We start from the raw sequence: 19,044 nt of genomic DNA on the forward strand, positions 1-19,044 counted from the left end.
GCATTCCAGCAATGCTTTACTTATATACCTAATACACACTCATCACTCCTAAATACTTGTCATCCTTATACTTCTATAGACCTACAATTTAAATCTATTTAACATACATTGATTATATATGAAATAGCTTATGAATTGACCACAACACCACATAACACAATGACAAATAGATGATAAAATGAACTAATTGGCTATATCCTGTAGAATATAAGCTATAATTAAGTCCTTGAAAATGTAAAAATCATGTATCTACTGCAGTACCAGTTTGTGATAAATCTGTGCACTTTGGATGAGTAGTTGTGTGTGAAAGAGCATCAATTGTGATTCCCCACACCCCATTCCAGAGTGTGAGGGAACCTCCAAAATGATTTCGGGACTGATCTTGCAGTCCTTTCTCAGGTAAAGCTCCCATTCTTTTCAATGACAATTCCAGATGTGACCAAATGTAGGATTAGAGCTTTGGACAGCTGGAATGGCCTCCATGTTCATAGAGAATCATAGAATCATAGAACTGGAAGGGACCTTGAGAGTCATCTAGTCCAGTCCCCTGCACTCAAGGCAGGACTACGTATTATCTAGACCATCCCTGTCAGGTGTTTGTCCAGCCTGCTCTTAAAAATCCCCACTGATGGAGATTCCACCACCTCCCTCGGCAATTTATTCCAGTGCTTAACCACTCTGACAGTTAGGAAGATTTTCCTAATGTCCAATCTAAACCACCCTTGCGCCAATTTAAGCCCATTGCTTCTTATCCTATCCTCAGTTGTTAAGAAGAACAATTTTTCTCCCTCCTCCTTGAAACAACCTTTTATGTACTTGAAAACTGTTATCATGTCCCCTCTCAGTCTTCTCTTCTCCAGACTAAACAAACCCAATTTTTTCAATCTTCCCTCATAGGTCATGTTTTCTAGACCTTTAATCATTTTTGTGCTCTTCTCTGGACTTTCTCCAATTTGTCCACATCTTTCCTGAAATGTGGTGCCCAGAACTGGACACAATACTCCAGTTGAGGCCTAATCAGCGCAGAGTAGAGCGGAAGAATTACTTCTCATGTCTTGCTTACAATACTCCTGCTAATATATCCCAGAATGATGTTTGCTTTTTTTGAAACAGCGTTACACTGTTGACTCATATTTAGCTTGTGATATACTATGACCCCCAAATCCCTTACCACAGTACTCCTTCCTAGGCAGTCATTTCCCATTTTGTATGGGTGCAACTGATTGTTCCTTCCTAAGTGGAGTATTTTGAATTTGTCCTTATTGAATTTCATCCTATTTACTTCAGACCATTTCTCCAGTTTGTCCAGATCATTTTGAATTTTAATCCTATCCTCCAAATCACTTGCTTTTGATCAGTCGTACTCTAGGCTGTCCTTTGTCTAGAGAAAGTTTGAAATGAATGGTAATGGTTTTAATTTACTCTAAGTCTAGCATATTTCAATAGTAAGACTCAATTACTTTGCTTGGTGAAGAAAACTGGAAACAGAAGTCTGTAATCCGGCCACGCTATTTCTTGCTGCCATTGAGGCAAGAAGTGTGTGATCCTGTCACAACTAGAAGTAGAGGGTAAACCTCCTTCATTTAAATTATTTCTGACAGTTACAACAATTTGTGACAAAGGAAAACAATTAAAGAGAAAGAAAAAGAAACGGGATCATTAGATAAGTTCAGTCTCTGGCTGTCACTCAAGCACCTTTGTTTTCCATCCCTCTCATCCACCTCCTTTTAGGCATCCTACAAGATAGCAGCTGTCATAATATTAGCAGGACTATCTAATCCACTTAGATCCCCAAGTCCACTGGTTTCCATTCTTCTGCAGATGCCATGCAGTTATCAGCAGTTGTAAAGTTCTTTAGTTTCAGCTGTAAGCATGGATATCCAGCTGCAATGGATGTTGCAGATCCACAAGTAGAAGTGCAGATTGTAAAATCTTTGGCTCGCAACTCAAGTTCCTTTGTAAAGGGGAAAAAATGTGAAGCTAGAAGGGAAAATGCTAGAAGCCAGCTCCATAGAGTCATTGATAGTCTCACCATCTCCAGTCCCTTGAGCACATAATTTGGGTGTTCCCTTGAACATTTCTCTAGACCTGTACATCCAAATCTTTCCATTTCCAAATCTTTCAGTTTCTTTCTCCACAATGTTTCTAAGCCTGGTCTTTTCTTGCTGTACATGCTGCCAAAACTCTCATCCAGGCCCTTATCTCCTGTCTTGAATATTCCAGCCTCCTCCTCTATAGCTTTCCTGACACCCACCTCCTTTGCATGAGGTCCAATTAAAACATGACTGCTAAGATTGTCTTCCTGGCCCATTGTCATGTCATTCCCCCACTTTTTGAGCCCCTTGCTTCTCCACTCCACTGAATGCAAGCTTCTTATCCTTGCCTGTAAGGCCCTGCTAAACCTAAGCTCCATTTGGCCAACAGCACCAGAATTATCTCTGGATAATTTATTTTTAAATACAATTAGCTTGAAGTCTACTAGTTGTTGTTGCATGGCTAGTGGTGTAGTGGCTGGAGCATTGGCGTGGCATGCAGGAGAGCTAGCTTCTATTCCTGGCTTTGTAACAGACCTGCTGTATGATTTGGGCAAGAGAGTTCCCCTCTCTGTACCTCTGTTTCCCCACCTGCAAAAATGTAGGGGTGTGGGAGGGGAATAATACTGTAAAGTACTATATAAGAGCTAATTATTATTATGGATCTATTTTTATCATTGCTTCTATCCCATTGTTCCTATCCCTGTTACCTCGATCCTACCTTTCCCTTCCAACTGATTGTTACACCCACTTGTTGTATGTTATCTTAAAGTAGATGGAAAACTCTTCAGGCCGGGGACTATATTTTAATCCATGCTACAGCACTCAGCACAATGGGATCTTGATCCTGACTGGGGCTTTTGAACACTATTATACTACAAAGTGTGTGTGTGTGTGTGTGTGTGTGTGTGTGTGCGCACACACAAAAATAATCATGTCAAATTTCAACATCTTTTGTGTGCCGAAGAAAGGTAACAATTTTGTGCCATTGGGCATAAGCTGATTGCCACAGAGTAGAGTGTTACATTTTTCTGCGTGTTATACTAACAATACTTAACCCTTCTGTTGAGGCTTCCATCCAAAGATCTCAAAGCAGCTTAGAAACATTAATGACTTTACTCACTGGAGTACAATGGGGCTAGTTGTTTTACTATGCTCACTGGCCAAGATTTTCAAAATTGACTAGTGAATTTGAGTGCCTCAGATTTTAGGTGTTCGCTTGAGATGCTTTGAAAGGGGCTTGAGCTTCAGAGTAGTGGATGCTCAACTTGGCCATTGAAAATAACTTATCACTTTTGAGTGTCTTGGCCATCATGTGCACCATATACAGCATTGCAGAAGTGGACAAAGGCACTGAACTTCTTCTGAAACATCACAAAATTGTCACTGTTTTAAGCAGAACTTGGTGCACTTAATGGTATGATCCATTATAGCAAATCCAGTCCTCACATATTTTACCTTTGACTTTGCTTCTGGGCAGGGCCGCCCAGAGGATTCAGGGGACCTGGGGTCTTCGGCGGCGGGTCCCGGAGCGGAAGGACCCCCCGCCGCCAAAGACCCAGAGCGGAAGAAGCTCCGGAGGCCCGGGCCCCACGAGAGTTTTCCAGGGCCCCTGGAGTGAGTGAAGGACCCCGCTCCAGGGGCCCCAAAAACCTCTTGTGAGGGCCCCTGCGGGGCCCGGGTCCTGGGGCAAATTGCCCCACTTGCCTCCCCCCCCCCCCCCCGGGCGGCCCTGCTTCTGGGCATGTTTAAGCATGAGCATTAAGTACTGTCAGTTTAGAAACCGCAGAACTAGGAATTTTAGTTCAAAACATATGTATGGTAATTTATTACCCTGAACAGTTAGGATTTTATAGGGGTTGAGCCTAGAACTGGGTGAATTTTTTCAGATGAGACTTTTTTTTGCCCCAAAATGCAGATTCAGGTCAACTGAAACATATTTCTGAATTGGTGTCGATTTTGGCAAATTGTTTTGGACTAAACGAAAAAAAAATTGAAATGATTCATTTCATCAAAATGAAACATTTCACATTTTCAGTCTAGATTCACGAAGGAAGTTTGCCACCATTCACAAAGAAGCAATTATAAGGTATTCTGGGAAGGTACCTCTCAATCTCTTCTTGAAGCTGTTCTACTTTGAATAAAACAGTTGAATAGTCACTGGCCAGAAAAAGAGAGTGAGAATGATTCCATTGCCTGCTGATTAGGGCATTCACCTGGGCTGGGGAAGACCTGGGTTACAGTTCTTGCTCCAGAGCAGGGATTCAGACATGAATCTCCTACAGCGCAGCTGAGTGCCCTAACCACTAGGGCTAAAGTTTATAAGGGACGCCTCCTCCTCTTTGGGTTTTTTTAATTTGGTTTGGGTTGGGGTTTTTTTTTTGTGAATGTAGCCTCTCATTTCCTTCACTTTTATTAAAATACCCAAAATGAAAAGTTTCATTTTCTAGTCGAACAAAATATTTAATTTGACCCGCAAAAATTGTTTCCAACTTTTCAGATTTGTCAAACACACAGACACGCAAACACAAACTTTGATTCTGATCAACTGGAAGAAGTTTTTCAGAACTTCCAGCAAACCAAAAAATCAGTTATTCATACAGCTCTAGTTGATACCTCTAATAAACATGCACTAGAGAGATGGACATTCTGGCTTTGGTACAGCAGAATCCATTAAGTAGTTAGATCTCTTTATTGAGTGGAACACATACAATAAAAAAATAATCTCATGCTAATTTAAGATGAAATAGTAGAGTAGTCTGACACATACCAAAGAACAATTTTTATTATCAATAATGGGCATTCTAATAAAAAGCAGGTCAATAAAAGGAAAACACATTACAAATTCCATCATTGTAAAGCCATTAGCTGAAAGTAGTACTGCTTGTTGCTGTTATTAAAGCGGAGAAGTTGTCACAGGGGATTTACTGGCCATCACTCACTTGGAAGTCAGCATTCATTTTCCCACAGATTTCAGTAAGGCCTTTACAGCAGCTATATATCTGAGTTTTGGGGATGACTAAAATTTCATTTGTAAGATAAGATTATAACATGCAAGGCAAATACTTGCCTCCTATTTTATTTATTTTAAAAATATATATATATACTATACTAGATTTAAAGTTTGTACCTTTTCCTTATTAGTTTACTTGCCATAGAAACAGTTTGGTCTTATTTGTTGCTTTAAGAAACAATAAAACTTAGTATTTCAAAGACAAAATTTAGAAATGTCTGGGAGACATTTTCCATTTTAATCTGTACTTGGTTTTGTTTGTGTGTTTTCCCCCCCACAGGAGGATACAGATCATAATTATTATACTTCCAGGACATACGGCCCATTTGATTCTATCAGCCGGGATTTGTGGGTGAACATAGACCAAATGGAAAAAGACAAAGTGAAGATCCACGGGATTCTGTCCAATACCCATCGGCAAGCAGCAGTAAGGGATTTGCTATACATTGATACTCTCCCTCTTTGACTGGCATTGATATTTTTCTCCTATGACTGACCCATCAATAATTATCTAGGACAACTTCTACTAAAGGCGATTCACCTCTGCATTTATATCTCAGAGCTCTGGATATCTGTACAATGCTGTGATAAAAAGAATCCATGTTGCTTTAGTGCATCTGCTACAAGTGTCCCTCAGGGGATGTTTTCCTCAAGGAACTTTTTCCAGATGAACTGAAAATTCACCTTAGTTGTGTTCAAGGTTAGATCAAAAACTGTGATGCACAAAGCAATCCTGCTGCTGTTGAAGTCAGTGGGAATTTTGCCCCTGGCTTCACTGACATCAGGATTGGGCTCAAGATTAAATTGCTTAACTCCTGTGTTTAACCCCAACAGGGAGTAGACTTGCATTTACACTTTAAATTTGTATGAAGTGCCAGCCACATTTTCCTCTTGAGAAATCTTAAATTCTTGCCAAAATACTATTATTTAAACTTTTTTTGTCAAATGATGATAGCTAAAGTGGCAGATGTAATTCCATTTCCAGATTAGAACTCTATCTTGACTAATTCTGATCACACTGTCCTGTACCATGAATACTAAAATAAGCAGCTAGCATACAATTATAATTGGATGCTGCATGATTTCAAAGTTGTATTCCCATGTCTGACCAACAACTGGAAACTTCCTGAACAGAAGAGCCAATATTGGCGTTAATGAAATAAGGAAAATTAAGATTCTGTGTTGTGACTCAGAGTTCTTGCTTCATCTGCCGCCCAGTTAGTTGCAACAATGAGATGAGGTTGTGACAGTTGAAAAAACTCCAAGTAGTGGCTTTGCTTGATAGCTCAATGGTTCTTAAACATGCAAGAGGAGTCTTCTGAGGCTGAGAGAACAAAAACAAAACTAAAATTCTTTTCTCCACTGGGTTCTGTCATATTATTTCCCATAACGAATAAACCCACCAGCAAGGTGACAAGCTCAGAGGGAAGCAGGAGATAGAAGAATCACTGTGGGATTTAGTTCAGAGTTCAAAAACCAAGGAAGGTAATAAATCCAGTAGATTTAGGCTGACAGACGACAGCATTCAGGCAATCTTTTGCCTAGCCAAAAGGTGAAAATAAATAGCTAAAAAGTCTGTACGAGGCTTGGGATAATGGAAATAAAGGGGTTCAGACAGTTCCCTATCTTTGGGATGAATTTAATAAAGCTCTGTATCAGTTATCTGTGACTTCTGCACACATTCTAAGTCAGTTAGTGAGGGGGGGGGAATTGTCACAAATAAGAATCTTTCATGGTTTTGCTACTCTGCTGGAGGCTTCTTCTCATGAGCACTCGCTTCACCTAAGTTGGGAAAAAAGACTGAAAAAACGCAAACTTTGTACAAAAGATCTAACAATGCTTTTCCCAGAGTTAAATACTTTCCTAACAAGAAACACTCTGGCAATAGCTGGAGCCCTAAATCTAGGGTTAAATTCAAATTAGAAATGTTACATAATATTGTTTGGCAGCCTTCACCTGGCATTATTTTTTTCTCTGAATGCACATGTTAACTTGTAAGCACACTTGTTTCAACTTGGACCATGGTGGCTAAGCATGAGAAATTTCAGTCCAAGAGCAAAACGTTGTGGAAGTTGTGAATCCAGAGGTTTAGAATGGACTGACACTTACAATGCTGCAGCGGCAGAGCTGCACCATACTGTCAGGGCCGGCTCCAGGCACCAGCTTACCAAGCAGGTGCTTGGGGCGGCCACTTCGGAGAGGGGCGGCACGTCCAGCTGTTCCACGGCAATTCGGCGGACGGTCCCTCACTCCTGCTCGGAGCGAAGGACCTCCCGCCGAATTGCCGCCGCAGATCACGATCACAGCTTTTTTTGTTTGTTTGTTTGGCTGCTTGGGGCGGCCAAAACCCTGGAGCCGGCCCTGCATACTGTAGTGCTTCAGTGAAGACACTGCCTATGCCGGCAGGAGGGGTTTTCGGATTGGTGTATGTAATCCATCCCCCGAGAGGCAGTAGCTAGGTCGACAGAAGAATTCTTCTGTCAACCTAGTGCTGTCCGCACCAAGGATTAGGTCGTCATAGCTAGGTCTGGATTCTTCATGCCCATAAGAGCTTGTCTACACATTGGATAGCCAGGAAAATTAATCCAAATTAACTAAAGATGTGAATTTGAAGTGGATTAGTTAAACCCTATTAAACCTTCAACTAAACCAAATTAAGGTCCCTTTAATTCTGATTAACAGCATCCACACAGGGATGTAATGTGGTTTAACTAATCCATTTCATATTCACCTCAGAGAGTAACTGTGAATCCACTGCTTTGTGTCTATAATAGACAGAGATGTAAGTACTGATGTTTGCCCACAAAATTAAATTATAGGCATAAAAATCCAGGCATAGATTTTGCTATTGTTTTTAAGACTTCTCTCGAGACCTCTGTTTTATGTCCTCTCTTAAAGATGGATAAGTACCAATGAATCTACCGGTAAGGTTTTATTTCTCTGTGTGTAATTGATTTGTATTTGCATGTTTGATCAAGCAACACCCACATATGCTGCATGGCTCAGCTGCCCTGGAATGGTAGTCTGGAATTGGACTCATTCAACAAACTGGCTCCTACATAGATGTTTTACAGGAAAATTAAAAAAGACTCTCTACACTAAAAGCCTTTTTAATGAATTATGCTTTTAATATTGCTTTCATAATTCACTCGGCTTTCTGCTAGCCCAGGGACCAAGACTTTTAGTTCAAAGGGTAAAAAATAGTAATTCTAAAAGACTTATTATAGTTAGGTCAAAATTCTAATCTTGCATCTAGAGAAAAGGAATGTGGGCTATAGTTGTACTTGACACCAGTTCATAGCTTTATGCTTCCTTACAAATGATCACTGTGATGACTTTTGAAAAAATAAGAAACCATAAAACTAGTATAGTGTTAAAAATGCCAAATGGGCGGTCTAGTTGGAGCTGGGCAGAAACATCTCTCATCTTCTTGTGCAGCGATGAAACTCCTTCATTACTCAATGAAAGGTCAATTCACACATCTTGCTGAGACTTAGTAATTTAGATGCCGATGACTTCTTAAGCATCATTCTTTAGTATAGGAAAACAAGGATTCAGATTTACTTAAAAGTTCAGTGTTAATCCATTTTGTAATTTGGGGGTTCTGAACAGATGTAATAAAGCTTGAACATTATTTTATCAACTTGTAAACTGTTTGGAGCTTGAAGTCATAATGAACTAGAAAGGTAATTTTGCAAAGCTATAATTTGGAAAGGTTCATTGGACATTTAGTTTTCCCTAGATTTGCAGTAAGATCTCAAATTTGACCTCCTGCCTCAATGTTTCAATAATTTGACAATCTAAATGTTCTCATTTCTTGGATGAGAACCTCTGCTATTTTTGTAGGTTTTTTTTTTTTTTAATTATTTTATAATAAATTACTACTTGGAATTTTGACACTGAAATTTGTATCCTGAGTGATATTTGGGTTTGTTTACCTTCCACTGCCCTAATGTTTATTATTGTAGGGTACCTCATTAGTGTTTGCATTTGTTTATTTTTAAAAATAAAACATTGTGAAAAAATTAGATACTTAGAAATGATAAAATAAGACAGAAAAATTAGAAATTATGAAAATTTAGAAAAAAATTGAAAAATTCCAAAGTAAGAAAATGTACTTTCCTAATGGATATAAGGAAGGAAAATGAAGTACAACCCTGCAATTATAGACAGTGTCATTTCAAATTTGTGCAGCTATTAGGACAGATGCAACTATCTGTATACAGGACATTAATAATGCCCACCTCAGGGCCATGCTGGGATATCACTTCTGTAACAACTGCCTATAGAACACAATGATATCTCTGGGACTGGCACATCAAGAAACCAGTGTTTCTGACATGGCAATTTGCCCATAAGTATTTTCTGTATGATTCTTTCTGGGAATGCTAAGAATTATGGTGTCACCTTTCTTCCACCATCACCTCAAAATTAAGATAAACTAATGGACAAAATACCTGTTCAATCTACAGGTAAATAAATGTGTTCTGCAATACTGAAAGGTACATAAAGCTTCTGAATTGCCATATACCATTTCTTACTCCTGTTTTTCAAGGGAAAAGGAACAAGGCAGATTAGCCATGAGGTGTGTTAGTTCTAAGTCCTGCACTATCAATGCTTAATGATGTTATTCAGCAATTGTCACTGGAATCATGAAAGAGTCCATTAATACAGTCTCCCTTTGTTTCTAGCCTACCTTTGAAAATAAAAAGGATTATATTTTCCCATGTACAACTCCTTCTCACCATTTTTATTTATTTTTATTTTTCATTAACATTTTGGCAATAAAATGAAATTTCCAGTTGTGATTTGGATGCACAGATTCGTTGGTAAGACATCTAATAACAGATTTGCTGAATCGGGAAGCTACCAGATATTTAGTGAATACACAATTCTCTTTTGTGCACACAAATTCTATCACTTGTGCCTTTCTCCTGCCGGGCATATCAACCCTACAGCATTATAACTGCAAAAGTTGATATAAGCTTTCCAGCTGGAAACGTGAGCATGTCTTAAATGATGGGTGTCCTTAAAAATACACCATTAAAAAACAGACATTAATGCCCTGTATTACAGATGATTATTTAAATCCTAATATTGTATTAAACAGATATTACAGTTCCAGGATTTAGGGCCCAACTGTACAAATGAAATCAATGAAAGCTCAATATTTGTTGAATGGGCACAGGATGGGTCTTTTAATAGTACAGCTTTTAATTCAGAGTCCTGCTGTATTGCTAAGGGGGCACAGTTTTTTGCCAAAGTGGTTCTAAATGATTGTAAAAGCTATTCTAAATGAGCTCAACAGGGATAAGGGGAAATATGGGTGGAAATAACAATTGTTAATGTTAAGCTAAAAATAAAAAAAGCCCTCTACTTTCTGGTCTGGGCAGAAAGAAATAGTCTGGAGGCAAGACCTAGAACAGTGAAGATTAAAAACAAAATGTTGAAGATGTAGATACACAATAGGAAAGATGAATGGGCTTATAAGAAAGGAAGAAAAAAGTAAGATAATTATAAACCAAAGAGGATAGAGAAGAAATAAATACTGTTATGCCGGTCACTCAGAAGGGACCATATCTATTTAAACAGGCAAATCTACTGCTTCTTTGTTCCTTTTTTATGAGTACATATTTTTCTTGCCCAATATTGAGTGGCTCTTACGTTTTACCTGAGTCCCTCAGTATTGTTTTGGTCAGAAAAATTGGCCTTTTTTAACTGTGCTGTTGGAAATAATGTGTAGCAGAAGAAGCACATGGACAATAAATAGTACCGTATATACTCATTCATAAGCTGAATTTTTTTAGTAAAAAAGGGAAGCACCAGAGAAGGGGGTCGGCTTATGAACGGGTATAGAGAGGAAGAGGTGGGACACAGCCCCACCTCCCAACAGAGGGAGCAAGGAGAGGCAGCACAGCCAGAAGGGAAGTGGCAGGGCCAGAGTCTCTCCGCTTCTGGCCACGCTGCTCTCTCCCCAGCCTCCGAAGCAGCTGCAGCTCCGGGGTTGGCAGGCTGCAGCCGTGCCGTTTGGCTCCGCCCCCCAGAGCCACGCCGCCAAAGCATGCAGCAGCCGTGCCACCCGGCCCAGCCCGCTGGAACATGCGGCCACGCCACCCAGTCTGGCCAGCCAGAGCAGGCTGCGCCCGTGCTGCTCAGCCTGCCAGAGCAGCTCCAGCCAGGTCAGAGACATCCTCCCCTGGCCTTCCCCAGCTAAGGCGGGGATGGGAAGGGATGGGATGGGGAGAGTGTGGGGGTCCCAGGCTAGGGGTGGGGGTCATATGGAGGGTGGTCACAGGGGTTACTCCCCTGACTCCCAGCTTCTCCCACCCCCCAAAAAAAATTTCCCCACCAGTTGCTGTCCCAGCCCATCAGGGTAAGCAGCTGGCGCACTGGGACACTTTGTTTACTTAGGTTTACCTCCGTGCCTGCGGATGCTCAAGGTAAACAAACCATCTCGGCCTACCAGCGGCTTATCCTGATGGCCTGGGAGCCAAAGTTTGCTGACCCCTGAATTATAGGGTCAGTTTATGAACAGGTTATAAACATTTTCCATTTTTACGTAGCCATCTTGGGGGGGTCGGCTTATAAACGAACCGGCTTATGATCGAGTATATACAGTATGTACATTAGTATACCATGTTTGTCAACAAAGAAAACATGTATGGAAAAAACTGTTTGTTAGTTCACATACTGTCATTAGATGTGCCATCTTGATTTGAAGTGTTCAGTTTATATATAGAGAGAGAGAGAGAAAGAGAGAGTCTACATAGTCCAGTTAGCACAATGAAAATGCATTTTGCCGTTCCAGTTGTAAATAAAAAAAAGTAATAACAAATCCCTTCAAAATTCTGGTTTCCATTTAAGAGGAAAGAAAATCTAATTTCAAGTCACTGTAATCTTCAGTGATTAATTTCATGCCAAATAAGTCATTAAAAATCTCTGATGGCTGGAGAAACTAATCCTTTTGCAACGGAGCCAGATTCAATCCAAAGGTAGTATACAAATTAAAAACAAGACAGAAGTGAGCTTAGAAAAATACATTTGAAGGATATTTTAAATACAGACCATTGCCTTCAATTGATGGAGTGGACAAATATTAGGGTATGTTGTAATAATCAGATACTATTATAGCCTTGAAATAATGATGGTTGTCATCCTAAGAAAAAAGGCAGAAATAACCTTGCTTAGTGGAAACCCTTCCCAAACATGATGATTACCCATCACAGAATAGAATCACCCATTTAGCGGGGCTGTATGTTTTTTTTAATCAGTAGTGTAGATCCTATGTTTCAATGTGATGTGCTTTCAGGCCTTTAGCTCATACACATTTTTTTCCAGTTTAACCACTGTGGATTCCAAATGAGGGATGGCAAGGCTGCTTTAAAAAGGGCAGGAGAAAATGGGTTAATCACATTTTGAAGTGGAGGGCTCTTCATTTTTCTCTTCCTATTCTTAACATTATTGATTTTTCTTTTTTGGTGTTGTTCCTTGCAGAGAGTGAATCTGTCCTTCGATTTTCCATTTTATGGACATTTCCTACGTGAAATTACTGTGGCAACTGGGGGTAAGTGGCTTTCTACCCATTCACTTTAAGGAATCTGACAAGAGTTTCCTGCAGCTGTTTTCTTCAGATGTCAAGAGATAAAGTGTAGTATTTATTTGGGAAATGTTCCTTTCCACAGAAAGCACATAACAAAATAATTGTCATGTTGAAAAACCTCCAGTTGCTCAAGTGAAACTGATCTAAAAGTGTTTTCAGCAGAAAAACAAATAGTCTGAATAATTTTCTGTTCAAGTATTTCCCCATTCTCCATTTGTTTTTACTTCCTTTTGTGATCAGAGCTGTAGTGCTGGTTGTGGAAATTGGTCAGAAGCCACAAAGGAGGGAAAACTTAAGCAGGGGAGAAATGAAATGACTTTTTTCAATTCCAGAAAGAAGAATCCCAGCTTGTGTATTAAGGAACTATACCATCAGGCTAAGAAACTGCTTGATTCAAATTCTGTCTAGTTCATAGAACTCAGATTGTGATTTTACTTTAATTTCCTAGGTAACTATCTTGAACTGCATGGGTAATCTGCTCAGGAACAAGAGCTGGTGCATGTCCTCTCCACATTGAGGGGCGGACTGGGTAATAAATTTTCACTGGTCAGGCTTCTGACCAGGGCATGATGGTACAGCTCTGGGGTCCCAGGCTGGGGAGCTGTGGGGAATTGTCTGGAGCCTCTCTGTTGTTGGTTCATGAGTGGCTAGGAGAAGCATTCATGTAACTCAGCTGGGAGTGTCCCTGCCTGTGGATGTCTGTGTAAGTGCAGGACCTGGAGAGGTTTGCAGCTTGTCAAAGCATCACAGTGTGAGAGGGAGCTCAGGTTGGTAAGACAGAGGACTCAGCAATATCCCAGTTCCAGGTTGAACCCCAGGGAACCAGTCACAACCTCACAACACATACTTTGTATACAATTTATCATAGTCTTGTAAAAAGGGTGAACCAAGGGGTACAGACTGTCACAGCAGTATGGTACTTGCTTGTTACCAAGAGTACCAGTTTTCCAAGTCAGTAGCTGCTGACTTCCGCATTTCCATTGTACAGATGAAGGCTCGGTACCATGGATGAGACATACTTAGTCTCCCTCCAGATGCAACAGAATTCTTATGCGTGCTGGTTGAGCTTGTAGAAAGGGCTGTGTGTTCGGGTTCAGGTTTTGATTCACCGTATAGTCTCAGAGTATGGGGAATTTTTCCCTTTACCATATACTTACTGTGTATATGTTTATGGCCCAATCCTGTGAATAGTTCTGCACAGTAATCTGCCTTGCAGTGTAATATAACTGTGCTCTCGTGCTTCCTCTGGGAACACATAACACATTGCACACTTAACCTATGTACATGTGTCAACTTCGAATACTTCCTAAGGTTATAATCAATGTGTGGGAGATGAATCTCTCCTTAGAGGAGTGGTTCCGTCTCTGTGGGAGAAAGCTCCTTGAAAAGAAGCAGAACTCTTTAACTGCCATTGGAAATGTGCTGTGTGTCCCAGAACTGGGTATTTCCTTGTTCTTAAGGGTTTGCATTGCTTAACCTTTCAACATAGTTGATTTATAGAGTTTTCTGTTTGCTTTATAGTTGCTATCATTGAGTTTGTTGAACGAGATTTTTCACTTAGTATTTCAATGAGCTCTGATCATTGTTGCTGGAAAGTTGAATACTAACTTGGGCTTTAAATTAACAAAATTGTAAAGGGGGAGGAAGGGACTAGAACAAGCAGCCACTGGAGTAATAGTTGTTGTTTCAGAGCGGTGCTAATTGGCAGCACTTTCAATCTCAGGGTTAAAATATTGTAGCTGGTGTTTCTTGAGGCAGATTGCTCTAGTGTGGGCTGGTGTGAACAGGTGGCAATATTGAGTAAAGGTTGGTGTTAGTTTTTCTTCTGCGTGTTTAAGGATTGGTTACAATGAGGTACAATAAAAAGAATACAGACTTGTGTGATGATCTTCATTATCAAGATTTTCTCTTTCTTAGCAACAAACATCTGACAGGGAGCTGGCCTCGATTATTCTGAAACTATTGAATATCTGCAGGGATTTCTCTTTTGTTTTCCATTCCACTTGGCCTTGTATTTACATCTAAGTGCCAGATATCAGGTGCTCATTCCTGTAGTGCTTGCTCAGAGGCAGATCCTCAACCCAGTACCAAACCCAAGTAAATGCTTTGTGGGCTGGGGGGACAGGGGGGAACTGGTTAGAGCCTTGGAGGGAAATAATTTCCCTCTACACTCCCCCAGCACCTGCTGCAGCTGGAAGATGGCAGTCGCCCCGTGACTGCTACAGTCTTCCTCCTCAAAGGTCACTTACCCTCTGGTTCCACAGATTCCATCCTTACCTCCTCGTGTAACCCCCATTTTGATAAAATGCTTTTTGAGGAAAAAACCTATCTAAAAATAGTTTCTAATTAAGTTTCTAATTAAGATACATTAAGATACATTATAGCTCAAAGATATCTCATCATGGAATAGGGATTATAAATTCTAATTCTATAGTATGAGACGATATATTCATGTAATGTTTAAGAAAAGTTTTGTAAATGAGTTCCAATAGTTCATGGATTAGGGACCCAATCTTATGGGGCTCCAGGGGCTTCTGTATAGATTATTTAGGTTACTCTTTCTATCTACCCATTGGGACTTAGTGTGCAGTCTAGAAGATACCATCAGAGATGCTTAGTTTTGCAGTTCTCAAACTGTGGATTTGTGTCTCCAGAGATAACATGCTTGTTAACTGCAAAAATGTTTTTAAACAAACAAATAAATAAATAAATAATATATAGAGGTGAGAAATAACAGACCTCAACCCTATTGTCCCTCTGCAAATTTGTGTACACATAGTCAGTCTCTTACCTCTCTCTGAAAGTGCAAAGTTTCAAAAAGTTCAATGAATAGAAGATTGTTGGGGGTGGAATAGATCTGGACAAGGAGAAGAAGTCTGGAGATAAATGTGAGAAGGGAGGGACAGGCAGTAGAAACAAAAGTGAAACTGTTTGAGCAGCATATTCGAGAAGTCTTGCAGTCTTTCTGACTGTAGCCTTCATTGATTTGAGATCTAACATACCATTCTCTCACTAGAAGGGAAAACCTATAATGGCACCAGGCCATAAAAGAGACCCAGTTTGGGAATAAGAACCATTCAAGAAATATATGTTTGCTGATGATGTTTTAAAGAAAGTCACACCAGTGAACTGGTGGAAGTCACTTAAGTACTTGGATTCAGAGACTGTTGAAGTGATAATCTCACTTTTAATAGCAGTAGTATCTTCTGCCAGTGTAGAAAGAATATTTTCTTCCTTTAGACTAATTAATTCCAAATTGAGAAATCATTTGGGACCTGAAAAAGCAGGAAAGCTTGTTTTTCTTTTCCAGATTATGAACAAACAGGAAAATGAAGGTGAAGACGACTGAGTTAGCTGCAGAAGCCAATATTTTAAGTTTCTCATGTTGACCTGGCTGACATAGTCGATTTATTTATTTATTTTAATTTCATTTAACTATTTTAGTTAAAAACAATTTTAACAAAAACAAACCTGATTTTAAAAAACTTAAATGTTTAACTAAATTCAAAAATTCATATGCTTGTTTTGTTAAAATATTATGTGTTTGCTGTTGAAGAGAAAAATCCAGAATACATAACATTGTTGTTTTAGTTAAATAAAACAATTTAAATGTCTCTCTGGTGATGTTCTCCTCCTAATATAGCATGGCAAGAACATCCTCCAAATATTAATGATTAACCTGTTGAATTGGAGATAGTTCACCTTCCAATGACTTCATAAATATCTGCTTCAATTACCTTTGGTAAATGAAATAACCAAACAATCATTCATTTTCTGATATAGCTGTAAAACAAATCTGAAAATTTTTCAAAATAAATCACTAAAAATGTATAGTGTGTACCTTCTAAAAATGAAACCTACATCTATCTCTGAGTTGTGAAGAGAATGTATTAATGTTATAACAATCAACAAGAATGCACTTATATGTAGAAATCCATGATTAAATCGAGTCTTCCTGACTAGTGATTTAAATCATGATTTAAATCAAATTGATCTAAATCAAATCCACCCTGGCGTCAAAGTTGGCTGTTGAAGACACTGCATAGAAGTAGACCTTCTTTCAGTTTCATCTGTTAAACTAAAATTAGTTGCTGCTTCTGAGTAGTCTTGATGTAGAAGTTGTGTTTGGCTGAACAGAGAAATGGGAATGAAATGATTGGTTTCGGGATTTAATGTGTCATTGTCATCAACTTCCATTTCAACAAGGTTACTTAATTTATGACTAGGAGGTAAAACTGTTGTTAGCATAATTCATCATGTACAGCTCTTACAGAGGTCAACATCTGTCATATGTGATTCCCATATATGTTAACTCTGATATTTATTTATTTATTTATTTATTTATTTATTTATTAATGCTCTCTGAATACTTCTGGAGGGCTTCAGGTCTTTAATAATAGAAGGTATCATAATAAGTTGCTCAGTGTCAGTTGACTGTGAAACTTCCTTGAACTTAGGGTTTACAGGCCAACAGGTTTTTGATTCCTTTGCTCAGGTTTTTGATATTTTCATTCTAAACCTACGTGAACTGTGGGATGAACTGTGACCTGTCCTGTGCATAGGCAGGAGGGAGCTAAGCACAAGGAGCCTTTCTTGCTCCTGCTCCCCAATGCCAACTAGCAGATCTAGCTGGCTGAGTAGCAGGGCTCCACTGTGGAGCTCTGGGAGGAATTGTGCCAGGAGACCCAATCCTTCCCAAAGCTGTCCCAGGGTTTGGGGGCTTCAAATCCCCCTCAACGCATTGTCTTTTATTTTTAATTGTATTAATTTTGCATGCTAATGGCACTAATAGCTCTTCACTATTTTCTCTCTGCATGTGGCTAGCTTTGTTATTCATTGCTCTACGTTTCCAAGTGGAGACCTGTGTTATCTAGTGTAAGTTACTTAGCAGGCTCTTTTCCTATTCCCACATCTGGCCAACAACAGAGCATTTCCCCTCAATAATATCCATTGCTGTGTTAGCATAGTTATGCAGGGTGGCAGGAAATACAGCCTCTGGGAATTCATATGTTTGCCCCCAAGTTCTTATGTTGATTACTAGGCCCTAATGAGGTTTTTGAGTTTTCTGATTAACCTTTGTGTCACTACCCTTAGGGTCATAAAGTGATGTTTCTCTCCGGTCGTTCCATGGAACAAAAAGATACTGCTATAAAAATGTATTCTGCAAATGAAGGATTTTGCTAAAGTCAATGTGTAGCTTGAGGACCATGGGAAAGTCATCTGTTTCCAGTTTTAAAACAGCTACTTGGTAATAACAAAAAGGTTGTGCATGTGAAGTGAAAATGATGTTTGATTATGAAACTTTCTTCAGAACCATAAAGGAACAGTTACGATCGTTAAAGAGTAGTTTATTAGTGAGAAAATGTACCAAATTATATATGGACATACTTTTATATTTTAACTATGGACTCTGTCAAGTTATGATTAATTAATTAATTTATTTTTTAAATTCTGACTTTAAAAAAAAACGATCTTTTTCATGCAACACATAATTAGACTGTGGAACTCATTGCCACAAGAGGTTGTTGGGACCAAAAACATAGCAGGGTTCAAAGAGGAATGGGACATTTAGAAGACTTAACAAGAATTTCCAGAATTATAAAAGTAAAGACTTGAGGATGTGAAGGTGTTTTGGAAGGGATACAAACTCTCATGCTTCCAGGTTTAAGATACTCTGTAATTATTAGGATTGAGGTGATTTCCCTGAGGAGCAAACTATCCCTCCTCTCCACACTGCAGCTTATTGCACTTTCCTCTCAAGCGTCTGGTACTGGCCACTATCAGAGACAGAATACTGAACTAAATGGACGACAGAGATCTTATCCAGTATAACAATTCAAATATATATGTGTGTGTGTGTGTGTATGTACAATTTTTTAAAGTATTTTCATTTTTTAAATTACAAGAATATGCACATACTTTTTTTTCTCTTTCATTAACACCCATTGATCTAGGACTGTGGTTCTCAACCAGGTGATACACGTACCCCTCGGGGTATGCAGTGGTCTTCTAGGGGGTACATCAACTCATCTAGATATTTGCCTAGTTTTACAACAGGCTACATAAAAACCACTAGCAAAGTCAACACAAATTAAAATTTCATACAGACAATGACTTGTTTATACTGCTCTATATACTATACACTGAAATGTAAGTGCAATATTTATTTTCCAATCCATTTTTTTTATAACTGTATGGTAAAAATGAGAACGTAAGCAATTTTTCAGTAATAGTGTTCTGTGACACTTTTTTGCCTTTTTAAGTCTGATTTTGTATGCAAGTAGTTTTTAAGAGAGGTGAAACTTGGAGTATGCAAGACAAATCAGACCCCTGAAAGGGGTGCAGTAGTCTGGAAAGGTTGAGAACCACTGATCTGAGAGGGTGGCACTATACTTATA

At 39.2% G+C, this 19,044-nt stretch overlaps 1 protein-coding gene across 1 annotated transcript in view; it reads left to right on the forward strand.

The window, feature by feature from the left end:
• The window catches only part of PLXDC2 (plexin domain containing 2), a 363,862-nt gene that overhangs the window by 181,842 nt on the left and 162,976 nt on the right, over window positions 1–19,044 (forward strand). The window contains exons 4-5 of the mRNA XM_065398467.1: window positions 5,327–5,473; window positions 12,541–12,610. Of these exons, the coding sequence (XP_065254539.1) occupies window positions 5,327–5,473; window positions 12,541–12,610 (217 nt within the window). The remainder of the gene's footprint in view (window positions 1–5,326; window positions 5,474–12,540; window positions 12,611–19,044) is intronic.

The sequence above is a fragment of the Emys orbicularis genome, chromosome 2 (genome assembly GCF_028017835.1).
Source record: "Emys orbicularis isolate rEmyOrb1 chromosome 2, rEmyOrb1.hap1, whole genome shotgun sequence".
NCBI lineage: Eukaryota > Metazoa > Chordata > Testudines > Emydidae > Emys > Emys orbicularis.